Source organism: Tenrec ecaudatus, chromosome 4 (genome assembly GCF_050624435.1).
Source record: "Tenrec ecaudatus isolate mTenEca1 chromosome 4, mTenEca1.hap1, whole genome shotgun sequence".
Taxonomy (NCBI): Eukaryota; Metazoa; Chordata; class Mammalia; order Afrosoricida; family Tenrecidae; genus Tenrec; species Tenrec ecaudatus.
In genome coordinates, this window is record NC_134533.1 from 137,475,355 (window position 1) to 137,492,267 (window position 16,913).

Sequence of the window (16,913 nt, forward strand, 5' to 3'; positions counted from 1 at the left end):
GTTACTTCTGTGACAGTTTCCTTGGTCTTCCCATATTCTAAATATCAGTTCTCTGCAAACCCTTGGATGCCATTATGATCTTGAGGTATTGATCTTCCTCATTTGGATGATCTTTGTCCTCTTTAAGACTTAATAAATGTTCTCCGTAAAACATATCTGGGTCTGTTTTGTACCCTAAAACAGTAGTTCAAACTTATCAGCCATTTTTTGGGAAAAAATGAGGAATTGATACCAAGGGCTCAAGTAGAAAGCAAATGTTCTGAGAATGATGATGGCAACAAATGTACAAATGTGCTTGATACAATGGATGGATGTATGGTGTTAAGAGTTGTATAAGCCCCCAATAAAGTGATTTTTTAAAAAAGACCAATTATGTGTCAGACACTGCTTTAGAACCTGGGAATGTGGTAGTGAACAAAACAGACAAGACGCTGTTTTCTTGGAGCTTCAATTTGAATTGGAGGGGACTATTAACCAAATAGCATGCTTCAAAGTAAAAAAGAGGGTGAAAAGAGTGTGAGTGTATGTGTGGGGGTCTATGTAAGGAGAGGCTCTATGGTGACATTTGAAGAAACACTGGGACAATTAAGGATGGCATTCCAGGTTAAACCAGAAGGAACAGCAAATGCAGTATCTTTAAGTCAGGTACATGTTTGGATGTCATTCTATAACTTTAGCTCTTTGTGGTGATGCTTTTTTAAGATACCGAATCAACAGCTATTCCATGTTCCAAAACCCAAAGCATAACAATGTGACCACACTGCATGACATTGCCTGGTTAAATATACAACTCTGACATGTTGAAGTCTCTTATAGGGGAGAGAGGGGGAAAATGAGGAGCTGATGCCAGGGGCTTGCGTGGAAAGCAAATATTTTGAGACTGGTGAGGGTAACGGATGTACAAGAGTGCTTTATACAATTGATGTATGTATGGATTGTAATAAGTTGTATAAGCCCCCAATAAAATGATTTTTTAAAGTCTCTTATAATAGCTATTTTTCAAATAAACAAATTAAATAGAGCTAGAATACAAGGGAGGGGCCCTGATGGCTTTAGTGACTTATGTGTTGGGCTGCTAACCATAAGGGTCAGCAGTTCAAAACCACCAACCAGCTCTGCGGGAGAAAGATGGGGCTTTCTACTCCTTTATAGAATTACAGGCTCGGTTGAATGATGACTTGTGTTGTAAAAAAAAAAAATTACAGGCTCGGAAACTCACAATGGTATACCCTGGCCTACAGACGTCGGTGTCGACTCTTTAGTAGTGAGTTGAAAACACAAGGGACCTTCAAAAAATTGTGGAAAATGTTCACTAACAGTTTGCTTTCATTTTCTCTTACTTTTTGAAACCCCCGTGTGTGTATATGTGTAGGGTGTGCGTGTGTAGCAACAAATATCTATTTTACCTTAGAAATTAAACCATTGGCAAAGGATGCCCATACGGCAACATAAACAGACGCCGGATAACTGCGGATTTGATGAGAGAGATACCAACAATCCAGTCTCTTAAATATTAGACTGGGCGAATCCTCAAGGGAACGTGAACGGCTTCCAAGGAAAGACTACCGCTGAAACACGCGTATCAAGGAGAGGGGGCACCGCTTCCTGCTCCCAATCTCACAGAAAGGGTGCTGACATTATGGGGCGGGGAATGAATGAGCGCAGGTTGGGAGGTCTGCGAAGCCCCGGGGAGACTGGGGTCTAGTTTTGGTCCCTTCTCGTGGAGTATCCTCACATGTACGAAAAGCATGTGTCTGGGCTGGCCCTGACAAACCTTTCCTCGCCAGGTCCCGGGACCCTGTTGGCCGAGCACCGCAGCCCGGCAGGCGCGGAGTGATGACGTTTCAAAGCGCGACTGGAGCTAGAGCGAGCGCGGGTTCGAACGAAGCCGGAAGTGGCTCGAGGTCGCACTCCCCGCCCCCTTTCAGGCGCCCCACCTCCTTCAGGTCGTAGGCAGGAAAGAGAGGCAAGCCTAGTTCGCAAGACCAAAGGTGGCTTTTGGGCCACGCGAGACCCCGTCGGACAGCGCTCGTTCCCGCTGTGTGCGGCTGTGGAGACCCGGGAACTGATGTTGCTCTCATTGGCGAGTGCCTCACAGTCGCAACATGGGGGAACACAGCCTGGAGCTGGCTTCCATGATCCCGGCCCTGCGGGAGCTGGGCAGGTAGGGCCAGGCCCGACCGTCTTTGGTCCCTTCGCCTTTCCCCGTCGGCCCCGGCCAGCGTCGCACGTGGTTTCCCCCGGTCCAGCCGCGCGCCCGCTCGGAGTCCCTCAGCACCGGCCGGCTCCGGTGTGGCTGCTCCGAGCCTCAGCGGGCCCTCTCCCTCCGGAGCGGGGAAAAAGCCCCAGAGCGTAGCCAGAGACCGGCAGGAAGCCGGTCTGCGAAGAGGGAGGCATCGGCCGCCTCCACATGCCCTTCGTGGCGGCCAGAACTGGCCTGGACAGGCTTTGGGGGGGTGGTTTCTGTTGCTGCTGCAAAGAAAGGTCCCGTTCGTTCCCTTGCCCACTTTCCATTGCCATCGAGTCGATTCGGATTCAGAGTTAATACTTGGGACCTATGTGATTTCGTTCGCCAGGCGTTCTTCCTAGCCGCCTTTGGGTGAACCTAAACCGCCAACCTTTGGGTTAGCAGTCTTAAACGCTGTCTCCCCGGGGTCGCCTCGTAATTATTTCTACTTGCCAGTCGTACGTTTCGTCTTTTCTATTACATACATGAGAGGATAATAGAAGATGCCCCTATTTTTCTGTGTGTAAATTTGCCACTTTGCATAAATCTTACAAGTGTACTTTGTATTCACATTTTGTAAAGTAACTTCTACCATTCTAGAAGAAAATAAAACTGTACATCTTAGTGAATTGATGCAGATTTTCTCTTTGAGGTTCCTTGTGAAACTCAGTCTATTACCATCTTGGCTTTAACGCGGAATTAAATCCATTTCTTCTCATGCTTCATGAGATTACTAGTAAAAACATTATCTTGGGTTTAGACAGAGCCTTTCACCACCACAGTTTATGCTACCTTTCATTATATTTGTAGTCACACTAAGAGAAAGAATAAAAATACTAACCCCTGCGGAATTGTCTAGTAATAAACTTTAAAATGAACTGCTTCAGTCAGTCAAACTTACCTTCATAGTATCTCTAGACTGGAGTAAATGCTATCTCTTTTTGTATTTAGAAACTGAGCTCCATTCATAAGTTGAAGAAGGGAAGCAGCAGCAGATAGAGTTAGGCTTCAAATTCCAGCTGTCAGGGCTTTTCTGCCCCTATTTGTTTCCCTTGCTAGACTGGCAGGAAGTTATGCTGTGGAAGACAACAAAGACAAGGTTCAGTACGGTCTCATATGTGCATTCTTCTTCTACCTTTGCTCCCAATCTTCAGTTGTCAGCATTCTTTTCTTTGCATAGGTTTCATTGTAAATACACCACCCAATAATGTAGGAGTCTTCTTTGAATCCGTCCATTACTCTGTGGTGATCCATCAACACGTCCTGTCAATTCTACCATTGAAATGTATTTAAAATTGACACCTCACGTCTTTACTATCAGATAATTTCTTATCTGGAATAATAAGAACCTATTAGCTGGCCTCTTCATTTTCACTTCTGCCCATGTACAATCAATTTCCCACTCAGCAATTAAAATGATTTCTTAAAAACTAAGTCATTAAATTATATATTATTCCCCTGCTCACAATCTTCCTTTGGCCACTACTAACACATTTAGAATGCAATTCAGACCCCTTGCTGTAAGGTCCTGTCAGCTTCTAACTTTAGTGCCTTCTCTGACTCCTTTATTCTTTACTAGTGTAAATGGCTACTTTGTTTTTTCTCTAACAAGGCCATTCCTGCCTCCGGGCCTATACCTGCCTCAGTTCGGATGTCATTTCAGAGATGCCTTTAAGCTCCCTATTTAAAATTACAACTCCCAGGATATTGTCAGATAGTGGTAATTGCTGTTAAAATATTAAATGGAGCCAAGAGGATGGGGATAAAGGCCTAAGGAGTAGTAACATTAGTCATCAGAGCACATCTGGATGTTGAGCTAAGCAGTGTTTGAGGTAGAATAGGAAATACAAAGTTCTTTGGTGAGATTGAATCTACATTAAAAAAAATGAAAAGAAGGCTAAAACATACTGAGTGAAGAGGTGAGAGGTATGAAATGAGGCTCATAGGATCACCCAGAGCCAGATTCTTTAGTATATTATAGGCTACAGTAGAGTTAGATTTTATTGTAAGTGCAATAGGGAAACTTAGCTAATATCTTAAAAACACGTTTTATTTTCATTCCCATACTTCATTGTCTTATCACACTCAGTACAAACTCTCGACTCCCTAGCTGGGAGTAGAAAGCCCATTTACCCCAAGGAGCAGCTGGTGGTTTTGAACTGCTCACCTTGGGGATTGCAGCACAACAAGTAACCAGGGCACCTTTTGCCATCTGGAGCCTCCTAGAACTGATGGCACAATGGTTGAATACTCAGTTGCAAACTGATCCAACAGCAGAGTTCCTGTGGAGCAGGCCATATTGCTGTTGACAAACCTTTGCTCCTTTAGAATATCCTTTTGTGAATCTTGGGATGGTACAAATGGTTTGTGCTTGGCTTCTAACCAAAAGGCTGGTGGTTTGGAATACATCAAGTGGTACCATGGAAGAGAGGCCTGATGATTTTTAAAGATGATAGCCAAGAACAACCTATGCAGAGTTCTGTTCTAATGCATGAGGTTACCATGTGTATGAGTCGACCCTGCAGCAAGGGGTTTTATTTTATCATTCCCTTACTTACCCTATCACCACCCCCAGACACCTCTACGTGATAGTTCCTTGTCAGGACTGAGTGTCTCTGTTGGGTCTTTGATAATCTTTTAGAGCAGCTGTATTTATATTTTGGTTATCCCCAGAGGAAGCAGTCATACTTATTGTATGTATCCTTGCTTTATGTGATATTTAAATTTTTACTCCAATGCTATGGTACACTTTTGGAAAAAGTATATCCTCTTAGCTCAGTTCGAGAGTATATCACCTCAGCTCCGGCAGAGGTTGTAAAATAGGACAGACTCACCTTTCCATGAGTTATTTTATCATGGACATATATCAAATAAATGATAATGTCACTGTTTTTAAAGCTAATTTTAAAAAAACTGTATAATAAATAACACTGGCGTATGCTATGTTTGTACAAAACAAAACAAAACTAACCACCTTGACCCTGGTTCCTATCCATGTACATGTCCATTCACACTTTCTAATAAATGACACTTGACAAGTTACTGGTTTATGACAAAATCTCTTGGTTTTGTCTAAAGCAATTTGAGTTACTTTAAAGTTACAGACTTTATTTTTTGTTGTTGCTATTAAATCTGTGCTGTTTAATGTGGTAGCTAAGAGCCATATGTGAGCCCTTCAAATTTGGTTTAGTCTGTCTGCTATCAATGTAAGAACACACACTGCATTTCAAAGAAAGTTAAAGTATTTCAACAATTTTTATGTTGATTACATGTTGAAATGATATTTAAGATATATAAATTTTGCCTGTTATATTTTTATGAGGCTACTAGAAAATTTAAAATTATATATGACTTGGATTATATTTCTATTGGATAGCACTGATTTTAATAAGCTATGTAGCACCAATTTGTTTTCAGACAGTTTTCACCTACAAATATATCTACACCCTCTGCTCCCCCCTCACCCCCCAATAACAAATAATTTTGAGCAGCTCTTTATGTGTGTATTAGATTATCTATTTTTTAAATTGGATTTTTTTGTCTTTTATTTGTTGAGTTGTAAGAGTTACTTATACTCAGGATACTATATTAGATGCGTGATTTTCAAACATTTCCCCCTATTTTGTGGTTATCTTTTCACTTCTCCTTTGAATGACTTTTATTCTGTAGACCTTGGGCTTACATTACTTGTAAACATCTGTTAACTTCAGCTACTACTAGGTGTTTGTCTACCAGTGAAGACACAGTTCTACATACTGCAGGGCATGCAAGGAGAAATTAAGCATCCTTTCATCTCTAGATCTCTAGGAGTTTATGGTAGAGAATAGGTAAATACTTCACAGGTATACTTAGTCTAAGTGTTAAGGATTAAGAAGTTGCATAAAATTTGGGAAAATTCTTGCGACTCATTTATTCATGCAATGTCTCCATAGGTCAGAATTGACTGGATAGCTGTGTTTTTAATTTTTCTGTTCCAAGATAGTTCCCGCATGGTGCTTACTCACTTTAAACACCATGATTCCTGCCTGTAACCAGTAAAGTTTGGACTTTGTTATTGAATAACCTAGAAAACAATATATTTCTCATTTTTTTCTTTTTTGTATTATTTGTGATAATGAATGGAAGAATACTATGTACTAGTTTATGAAATAAAACACTTTTCAACTTTGGAGAATGGGTCTAAGTGTCAAACACTTTGTGTTTTAGTGCCAGTTCCGAGGAATATAACACAGTTGTACAGAAGCCACGGCAAATTCTGTGTCAGTTTATTGATCGAATTCTTACAGATGTGAATGTTGGTAAGAAACCACTTATTTTTCAAAATTACTCCGCCTCCACATAAACAAATATACTAACATTTTTCTGCATGTTGTTTTATATTAAAGACCTAATAATTATAATAATTACTATTTTCAAGCAAGTTATTTGTTATACAGGTTTCCTTATTGCTTTACATAGTGTGATTTAGACCTTAAGGTAATCTATTTCTCCATTTGCTATCTAGAATCTCGCTATTTGCTGTGAGTTTTCCTGTAATATCGGATATTATTCATAGAAGATACTTTTGGTGAATTATAATGACCTAGACCCTAATTTAGTTAAAAACAGTAAATCCCATAAAGAACTTTAAATTATAATTAGTGATTTTTTTTCTCTGGCAAGTAATAGAATTCTCTGACTTATTGAATCAGCTAGTGTGTGTGTGGGGGGGTAGGGGGGCAATCTATTAGACAAATATTAGTAACAGCATTGATTCCTACAGCCAAGATGATACCACTTCTGTCATGTCTCTTGTGATTATGTGGAGTTGATGAATACTTGGTTCAGAGCCTATAATTTTGATTCCATTCTTAGCACAGATTTTATAACTGAATAATCAGAAAAACTAAAGAAAAACAAAGGACTTGCATATTTTCCAAGGTGTTCTTTCATGTGACACTCCCTCTGACAACTTGTTCTCTTCTCTGCTTGACCAACCCTTCAAATTTTTCACCGCATATCTCTGACAGTCCCTCTGATTCTGGACTAGATTTTTTTTTAACAAAAGAACTGCTCTTTAATTTGTCATGACTCTTCATAATGAATATTTGTTTATTTTAGTTGCTTTGGAACTCATAAAGAAAACTGACTCTCAGCCAACCTCTGTGATGTTGCTTGATTTCATCCAGCATATCATGAAGTCTTCCCCACTTATGTTTGTAAATGTGAATGCAAGCCATAGTCAAAATGAGGCCAAAGGCAGTTGTATTGGTAAGTTTTGCCATGTGCATATTCATGTGCAACCTGTTTTTATTAGAAATGCCACATATGAATTGCTGTACTTTTTTTGGTGTCAAATTTACCATTAATTGAAGGGGTGAAATAGCAAAGATTAATTTCATGCTTTCCATTTAGATAGTAATTTTTAAATTATCTCTCATGTGTTAGGTAGTTGGAATGGAACAGAAATAATCAATATCTGTTTATTTGCCTTTGAACACTTTGGCACATTTTATTTGTTTCAGGATTTGGCAAACTGGCCCACAGGCTTAACATCTGTTTTCATAAGCAAAGTTTTTAAAAACTTTCGCACACAGCTATGCTTACTTAATTACTCATAATGGATAACAACTTTTGTGTTACAAGCATCTAGTGTTGCCATTGGAGCGTGTGTGACCTGCGTAGCTCAAATAGTTATGAGATTCTTTAAGAAACAATCTGCTGACATCTTTTTAGGTATTGAGGCGTTTTCTAGGCTTGATCCTTTTGCCCTTTATTGGTCTCCTCATTTAAAAACTGCTAATCAAAACATCTTTTATTCTGTCCAATGCAAATTGGAAAATTACTATATATTTAAGATATTGTTATTAAAGTTATTAAAATTTAAAGTGTGATACATTACAAAATTTCTGAAACTGGATTAGAATACAGGAACTGTTTCATGAAACTACTGAGATACTAATCAGTGCTGTAGTTAATAATACAAACTGAACATTCTATTTAAGTTGTACTTATATTATTTTTATACATAGTGAACAGTACAACCACAATAATTACCTCAAGTTAGTAGTAAAATTGCAAGGCTCATAAAAAGTTTCTTTAGTTGGCAAACACTATGGTTAAAACATTTAGGAAGGGAGAAAGCCTTTAAACATTACGAAAGTTGTTCGCCAGTATTTCTATTGTAAAGCTAGTTTACCAATCAAAATAAAAAAGCAATTACATATGTGACAGTGATCAGAGACAATAGTGCAGACATTTCATCCAACAGCTAACAATTTAACAGATTATGACTTGGTATGTGTTACACAGCTATGATCAAAAGCTGAAATGACTATTTATATATATATATATATATATATATATATATTCTTACAGGTAAAACCTGGGTTTAGAAGAATCTGTAGCAAGTAGGTAATACTGTCAACCCTCTTCTTAGACCAAAGAAAATGTATATTCACAGTAGTCATACTTATATTTTTTTCTACTTTGAAGCCCAATGTGAAATTCTCATAAGTAGTCAATTACACCACTAACATTAAGTAAATCTCCATATATATAAACTTAGCCCACAAATTAAACTGTAGGAATTATATATGTATATCTTCTCGAGTTAAAATTAATTTTAAGAAAAAACTGCATTCACAAATTGAAGAGCATCCAAAAATGAATTATAAAAATAATGTTAAGTATCGACCAAACATCCATAAGCATATGCCTGCCAAGGTAGATTGAGTGATTGGTCAAACTTGTCCTGGTTTGGGTGGGAAGGCATCCCAGTGAGGGTCACCTGTCCCTCTGCCTTTGTAAAGGCAGAATGCCAGCCATAAAACAGTTATCATGCTTCAATAGTCTTTGTTCAAAGGCATCATTCTTAAAATCATATTCAGGGCTATCTTACTTAAATCTTTGTCTCTTGAACACACTCTGAACTTCAGTGTTTGAGCAAAGACTTTTATACTTAAGTTTACTTGTTTCAACAGCTTCTTATTTTTGTTATACCGTAATTACATATAGCTATTATATGATGCCATCTGGGCCAACTAATTGAGCAGTCCTTTCTACTCCACTGCTCATCTTTTTAACTTTCTTCCAGTGTTCATTGTATATTCAAGTGTTTATAAACAATATTCATTGTTTATTCAAGTGCTTGTTACAAAGAATCGGTTTTATCAGATATTAAATTCCTAGACATTTCTTTCAGTTAAATTGAAGACTTTAAAAAATTTTTTCCAGTCACTGCAATCTTGCTATTATATCATTTAAGCTTTCTTTTTTATGACTGCAAAGATTCAATACTTTGACTTATGATAATATGATTTATCTATCACTTATACAATGAAATTTCAAGTAAAATAAGCTAAATTCATATATATTGGGCCAAACAAGTCTGGGCATTTAGATTTCACTTTTATAAATTACATAAATATATTGTATTTTAATAATGGCAAAAATATACAGCACAAAACATTCTCCAATTCAATACCTTCTACTTGTATAATTCGTGCCATTGTTTATGCTCTGTTGTTGATATCCTTTTCCAAATGATTCCATCACTATTAACATAAACTCAGTGCCCCCTAAGCAAAAACTCTTCTTTCACCCATGGTAATCACTGCTCAACTTTGGTTTCTTTTTGTTTAGTAGTTTTCTTGATATAAAATTCATATATCATACACTTCCATAGGTAAGTCACTTTTACAGAGAGTTGTGTACTTTCTCACCATCAGTTCTAGTTGTTTGCTTCTCAGTTCCCCTCACCTTCCCCAGCCCTTGTCCTTTATAAACCATTGCATCCAGTTATTGTCTCTGTGCATCCACTCCTTCTGTGCTTCATAAATTGGGAAACCCAACATAATAAACAAAAACAATACTAAACAGAAAGAAGAAATAATGTAAAGATAAAAATAAAGAACGAGAAAGAAAAGATCTCCAACAATATTAAAGAGGTCAAAGAAGAAAATTCTGTTGTAGAACTAGTGAGAAATATTTAAATCTAGAACCAGTCCAGGTTGGGTCAAGAGGGAGATCAACTGACCAAGTGTCATCATAGTCCATCACATAATCAAGTTTGCAATCATCTCTCATAGTAAAGCTAACACCGCAGCTCTTGAGCAGGATGTAAAATTCATTGCTTCATTAGAATCCTAAGGTTGAGAAGCGTGTGGGACTCATACGGATAGGACTACTGTGGCACGTCTTTTTGTCCTGCACATATTCACCATTAACATTTGTTGAGGGATGAAAAATGTTACTGCTTATTCAGAAAGTTTATACTCTGTCTCTGTGCTGGGTATTTTACATGTGTTATCTTATTTGATCATAGGTCAGTGCCAGCTCATAGTGACCTTGTAGGACAGAGTAGACCTGCTCCTGTGAGTTTACCAGAATGTAACTGTAAAGGAGCAGAAAAGTTTCTCCCGGAGCTGGCAGGTGGTGTTGAACTGCTGACCTTGCAAATTGCAAACTAAGTGTGTAACCAGTATGCAACCAGCTAAAACCCTCAGTCACCCGTGAAGTAGGTATTGTGATTCCCTTTTCATAGCTGAGGTTACAGAATTTTGTTACGAAGTGACCTGCCCACGTTCGCACAAGTAGTAAGTGGAGTCAGGATTTTTCCTGTCTGACTCCAAACATGATATTCTTAACTGGTACCATAAATTTTGTTTGTGTAGTGGCTGTTTTAAAACTATTTTGTTAGGAAAGTGTTTACTTGAATACTTTAAAAGGATCCCTGACAGCACAAATGACTATCAGTTTGAATCTCTCCAAGGGCTCTAATGGAGAAAGAACTGGTGATGTGCGGTCAAGGAAGGCATATGGGACAGCCTGCTTTGTCCCTTGGAGTTTGTTAATGAGTTGAAACCTACTCTACAGTACCTAATAACAACACTTTAAAAATCCATACTGAAGAATCTGGCAAGTTAATTAGCACTCCTGATACGTTTAAGGAGCCCAGGAGGTATAATGGGTTATGAGATAGGCTGCTAATCACAAAGTCAGCAAGCAGTTCAAACCCAGCAGCCCTCTTGCAGAGGAAAGATGAAACTTCCTACTGCTCCCATATTACAACTTCAAAAACTTCCGGGGTCAGTTCTTCTTTGTCCTGTAGTGTCTATGAGTTGGAATCAGCAATGGGTTTGGTTTTGGGTTTTCTGAAATACTTGTTAACATACTTTTGTTTACTTATTTCAAAGAATTCAGTAATTGGATTATAACAAGACTTCTGAGGATCGCAGCAACTCCAACATGTCAACTGTTACACAAGAAAATCTGTGAAGTCATCTCTTCATTGTTCTTTCTTTTCAAAAGCAAGAGTCCTGCTACTTTAGGAGTACTGACACAGGAATTATTAAATCTTTTTGAAGACTTGATTTACCTCCACAGAAGAAATACAATGGGACACTTTGTGGAATGGCCAGTGGTAGTGAGTCGATTTGTAAGTCAAGTAGATGACCACTTGGGACATTTACAACCAGCTCCTTTGCAGGTTGTGAGTTGGCAAAATCTAGAATTTATTGAAGACACGTTATTAACGGTTCTTATTCGTATTATTGCAGTTGTGTTTTTCAGAAGGCAAGAACTCTTACTTTGGCACATAGGTTGCGCTCTGCTAGAGTATGGTAGCCCAAAGATTAAATCCTTAGCAATTAGCCTTATAACCAAACTCTTTGAACTTGGGGGACTTCCACAACAACCAGCCAGCACTTTTTTCAGCTCATTTTTAGAATTATTAAAGCACCTTGTAGAAATGGATGCCAACCAACTGAAACTTTATGAAGAGCCATTATCAAGGTTGGTGAAGACCGTATTCCCCTTTGAAGCAGAAGCTTATAGAAATATTGACCCTGTCTATTTAAATATGCTGCTGGAAAAACTCTGTGTCATGTTTGAAGCTGGCGTGCTTATGCAGCTTAAATCTGATTTGCTAAAAGCAGCTCTATGCCATTTACTGCAGTACTTTCTTAAATATGTGCCAGCGGGGTATGAATCTGCTTTACAAGTCAGAAAGGTGTACGTCAGAAATATTTGTAGAGCTCTTGTGGATGTGCTTGGAGTTCAGGAAAATGCAGAGGTGAGTCATGATTCCGGTTACTTATTAAGTATTTAAACAAAATGATGTGTATTTAAATGATATGTATGTGAATGTATGCCTGAGTGCAAGATGTGACCAGGAGAAAATAGACTAATAATAACGTGTTCAGAACAGAGTACATTTCTGATTCCTTAGTATGGGCTTTTTAAAGAAGGATTTGAAGTGATCTGCCAATGGACTAAAACATTTTACAGTAGGATGTGGGGAGGATGCTTGTTATATTATTCATTGTTATTTTATAGGGACTGATGATTACCTTACTGGAGAAGCTTTTTACTGCAGAGTACCCACAGAAGCCTTTTCTTTGACCATAATGAATCACTTTTAGAAAATCTATAATTGTATAATCATGCAAAAATAGGCCCTTTTTCCTATTTGTATTATGGGAGGCAGTACAAGCATTACAATAAAGTATATATACAGTAATTCGATTAATTTTTTTAATCTATAAAGTTTGCCAGATTTCTATTATGAAGGAAGTTAGTATTTATAGAATTTTTCTTTGTGGTATAGGGTAAAAACAGTAGCAAGGAATTTGTCTTAAGCCTTTTAACACTACAGAGCCACAAGTGATATAGAGAGTAAAGTTAATATAAATTGACTTGGGTCGTTGTTTTGCCTTATGAGACTGAAAATTGTTCACGTTACCAGATAAACATAAAACTAATGTTTAGTGCATTATATATAATGGAATATATATATAATGGAATCATACTTCTGGGAGATAGTTTCGGAATTTTGTTTTCTCAGTACGTATTGGGACCACTTTATGAAGCCTTAAAAATGGAAAGTATGGAAATCCTTGAGGAGATTCAGTGCCAAACTCAACAGGAAAGACTCAGCAGTAATAGCGATGGAATATCACCCGAAAGATGCCAACTCAGCGTGTCCTTGAATTCTTCCAAAAGAGCACCAAAACAGACGGAAGAGTATGACCATTGTGCTGTTTGTTGTCCGTTGCTTTATAAAGTTTTAGTCACTTTTAAAATTATCTTTAGTGAAGTGCTTTGACTGAGATGTTCAAAGAACATTTGTTCTTCCTAAACATGGTCAAAGGAATGCTTCAAATATTTTAATAGTTTCTCTAGTCTTTCTAGTATGAAACACTCATAGTTAACTATGGTCTCTTTGAATGTCTTTACATGCCTGTCTTACTTAACTTTTTCATATATGAAAGATCTCTACAACTAATCAAATACCTGCAATTTTCAAAATGTTAAGAAATAATACTACTAAAAAAAACCAAACAAGCAACAAAAAAAGAAATACTACTACTACTTTTTACTATAGTCACAGAATTGCCAAATTTGACCCAGCCCTGAAATCATTGTTTTAAACTTAGTATACATTTCAGTAGTTGACACTAAGTGGTTTCTGTCATTTGAAATATTTTTCACACTTGAACCAAATTTATGTTGACTGTGAATATTTCCCTATAGAATTAAACATGTGACTATGAGCAGAAAGAGCATCTTATGGAGTGCACTGGAGCAGAAAGCCGAATCCCTTCAGATTGCTCTTGAACCCAGCAGTCTGAATAGTTCTGTTATTGAGACAGTAGAAGGAGTCGCTGTTGCCCTGCAACTCACCTCGCTGTGTACTGTTCACTGTTCTCACCCAAACATGGACAGGTAAGACAGCCTCTTGCGTTTTCTGAGTGGGCTTTTGATAGTGAACCTGAATTTACTCATTTATAAGACCTGCTTTTTCACTTCATTTGAGTGAAATTTGGAGCACAAACTTTTCAATGAAGTAGACAAGAAACTTTAATTTTTATTGAATGCAGTAAACGCTAGGCACTGCTAAACAATATACAGATTTTTTTTTAACTTTTTACAACAATCCTGTGAGGTAAATGTTGTGATGTTCACTTTACAAATTAAACATTGAAGCTTAGAGAGGTTCTTAATCTGAAGTCTTAAAATGACTTTCCTGAGGACACCTAGTCTAGTATTACATCAAGTAGCAGAGTACATTTCTATTCCATTCCAAAGCCAATTCTCATCACTACACTCGATTTCTCTCTTTGGGAGTTAAGAGTAGGAATTTAGCCCTCATTGGTGGCAGGGTCTAAGTTAAGTATTATTAATATATGTTTCTTTTACTAGAAGAGGCCACGAAGTTGTTTTAGTGTTATTTTTATTGCCCTCGTATAAACCAGTATTCTCTGTTAGCTTTTTACATGACCATTTATTCTGTTATTTCCTGACTCACTCTTTCAACTGCTCAGTAGTTACGAAAAAGATTTTAGAGAACTACATTAATTCAGATTCCAGTTATCTTAGAATTTAAGATAATTTAGACGAATAGCTAATTATGCTGAAGTCTACCCTTGGCCTATCATGAAGAAAGGGTTGACAAGGCCATTTATTAATTGAGTGTGTGTTTGTGTATGTGTGTCCGCACGCGTGCAGAGGTGCCATTTGAATAAAATGTGTTTAACGTAGTTTAAAAATGCCCATCTTTATGGACAGCTAACAGGTTAATTTAAAACAACTCACTTCAGTTTGTTGTAAGAACTTGCTAGCTGGTACTTAGCTGAATCAAACTGATGACATTTTAATGATGTATGAAAATTAAAAAAAATAATTTTATTAACAATCTGTATGTTTCAGTAGTTCAGCTGTATCAAGAAGAGTTGTACAATCATTACCACAATCAATTTTAGAACTTTCTCGTTTCCCCCCACTTTTAAATTATTTAAAATAAGTTGTGTAATCACCATCAGTTCTAGTTCTTCCCAGATAAATTGTTTGCTCCCTTTGCCCCCTTACCCTCCCTGTCTCCCCCCCCACCCTTAAAAATATTCTTAGTATTATCCATTATTTTTACTGATACAAGTTAGCTTTTCTCCTCTTAGTCCAAATCAGTATCAAATTAGTATTAAATTTTTTTGATCATTTTACATCAATTGTGTAAAGCACATTTGTACTTTCATTGCCCTCATCATTCTCAGAACTCCACTTAAGCCTCTGGCATCAGCTCCTCATTTTCCCCCTCACTCCCTGCTCCCCCCTTCCTCATGAACCCTTGATAATTTATACAGTATTATTTTATCATATCTTACACTGTCCGATGTTTTCCTTCACCCACTTTTCTGTTGTCCATCCCCCAGGGAGGAGGTTTTATGTAGATCCTTATAATAGGTTCTCCCTTTCCATCCCACCCTTCCGGTATTACCACTCACACCATTGGTCCTGAAGGGATCATCTGCCCTGGATTGCCTGTGTTTCCAGTTCCTATCTGTACCAGTGTACATCCTCTGGTCTAGCCAGCTTTGTAAGGTAGAATTGGGATCATAATAGTGGGGGAGGGGGGGAAGCATTTAGGCATTAGAGGAAAGTTGTATGTTTCCATGTTGCTACACTGCACCCTGACTGGCTCATCTCCTCCCTGGGACTCTTCTGTAAGGGGATGTCTAGTTGCCCACAGATGTGTCTTGGGTCCCAACTCTGCACTCCCCCTCATTCACAATGATGTTCTGATGATCCAATGATTAAGACCCCAGATGCTATATCTTTTGATAGCTGGGCACCATCAACTTTCTTCACCACATTTGCTTATGCACCCATTTGTCTTCAATGATTGTATCGGGGAGATGAGCACACAATGATACGACTTTTTGTTCTTTGATTCCTGATAGCTGATCCCTTCGGCACCTCGTGGTCACACAGGCTGGTGTGCTTCTTCCATGTGGGCTTTGTTGCTTCTGAGCTTGATGGCCGCTTGTTTACCTTCAAGCCTTAAGACCCCCATGTATTAAATTTTTAATTATAATTTCTTCATGTAGTTCATGCTTAAACATACAGAGCATAAAAAGACAAAGGTGTCAATTGTGAAATATTACTGAGTATAGGACTTTGTTTTCAAAACTGGGCTTGCCTACTTAAAAGACTTTTAAGATTTCTCAGTGTTAAAATCCCTAGAGATTTTAGAAATGAATAAAAAAAAATCTGTGCACTCCCTTCTTAGCTCTAGTTTAATAGATATTAAACTTTTTGTAGCCCTTTGCCACCTAACTATATGAAAGATACCTGACACTTTTAAGTGAAGGGTGTCACCTTTATCTTAGATTAATTTTAGTTTCCAAATTGTAAGAGTGATTTAAAAATTGATTTTGGTGAAGATTATACAACTCTTCCTGATGTGATTGAACTATTGAATTATATGATATGTGAATTATATGCCAATAAAACTGTTGGGGGGAAAAAGACTGATTTAAGCTGATATAGAGATTGAATTTAATAATAACATCTTAATTAATTTTCATATTTACTTTGAAGTGGGTTCAGTTTATAATTAGTTTTGTACTCAATTCCTTTTGACTTTATTACAATATTAGGTTTGACTGTTAAAAGTTCATTTTAATTATAGTAACTATTTAAAAATTTTTTTATTGCAGTCATACTTTCAAGGAGTCTCAATACAAATGTAAGAAGAAACCTTCCGTAGCGATAACTTGGATGTCTTTGGATTTTTGTACAAAAGTGCTTAAGAGTTGTAAGAATTTGTTAGAATCTCTTCCAAAACCTGACTTGGCCACAATCATTGATAAAATAGTGAAAATATATGATGCTTTGATTTATATACAAGGTGAGTTAAATAAATCTG

At 37.4% G+C, this 16,913-nt stretch overlaps 1 protein-coding gene across 2 annotated transcripts in view; it reads left to right on the forward strand.

The window, feature by feature from the left end:
* Nucleotides 1-1,938: 1,938 nt before the first annotated feature.
* ATR (ATR checkpoint kinase) overlaps nucleotides 1,939-16,913 on the forward strand; it is a 125,778-nt gene continuing 110,803 nt past the window's right edge. For both annotated transcript variants that reach the window (XM_075546804.1, XM_075546805.1), the window contains exons 1-7: nucleotides 1,939-2,164; nucleotides 6,434-6,525; nucleotides 7,328-7,477; nucleotides 11,404-12,281; nucleotides 13,053-13,231; nucleotides 13,742-13,933; nucleotides 16,705-16,895. In XM_075546804.1, coding sequence (XP_075402919.1) covers nucleotides 2,106-2,164; nucleotides 6,434-6,525; nucleotides 7,328-7,477; nucleotides 11,404-12,281; nucleotides 13,053-13,231; nucleotides 13,742-13,933; nucleotides 16,705-16,895 — 1,741 coding nt within the window. In that variant the 5' untranslated portion in view covers nucleotides 1,939-2,105. The remainder of the gene's footprint in view (nucleotides 2,165-6,433; nucleotides 6,526-7,327; nucleotides 7,478-11,403; nucleotides 12,282-13,052; nucleotides 13,232-13,741; nucleotides 13,934-16,704; nucleotides 16,896-16,913) is intronic.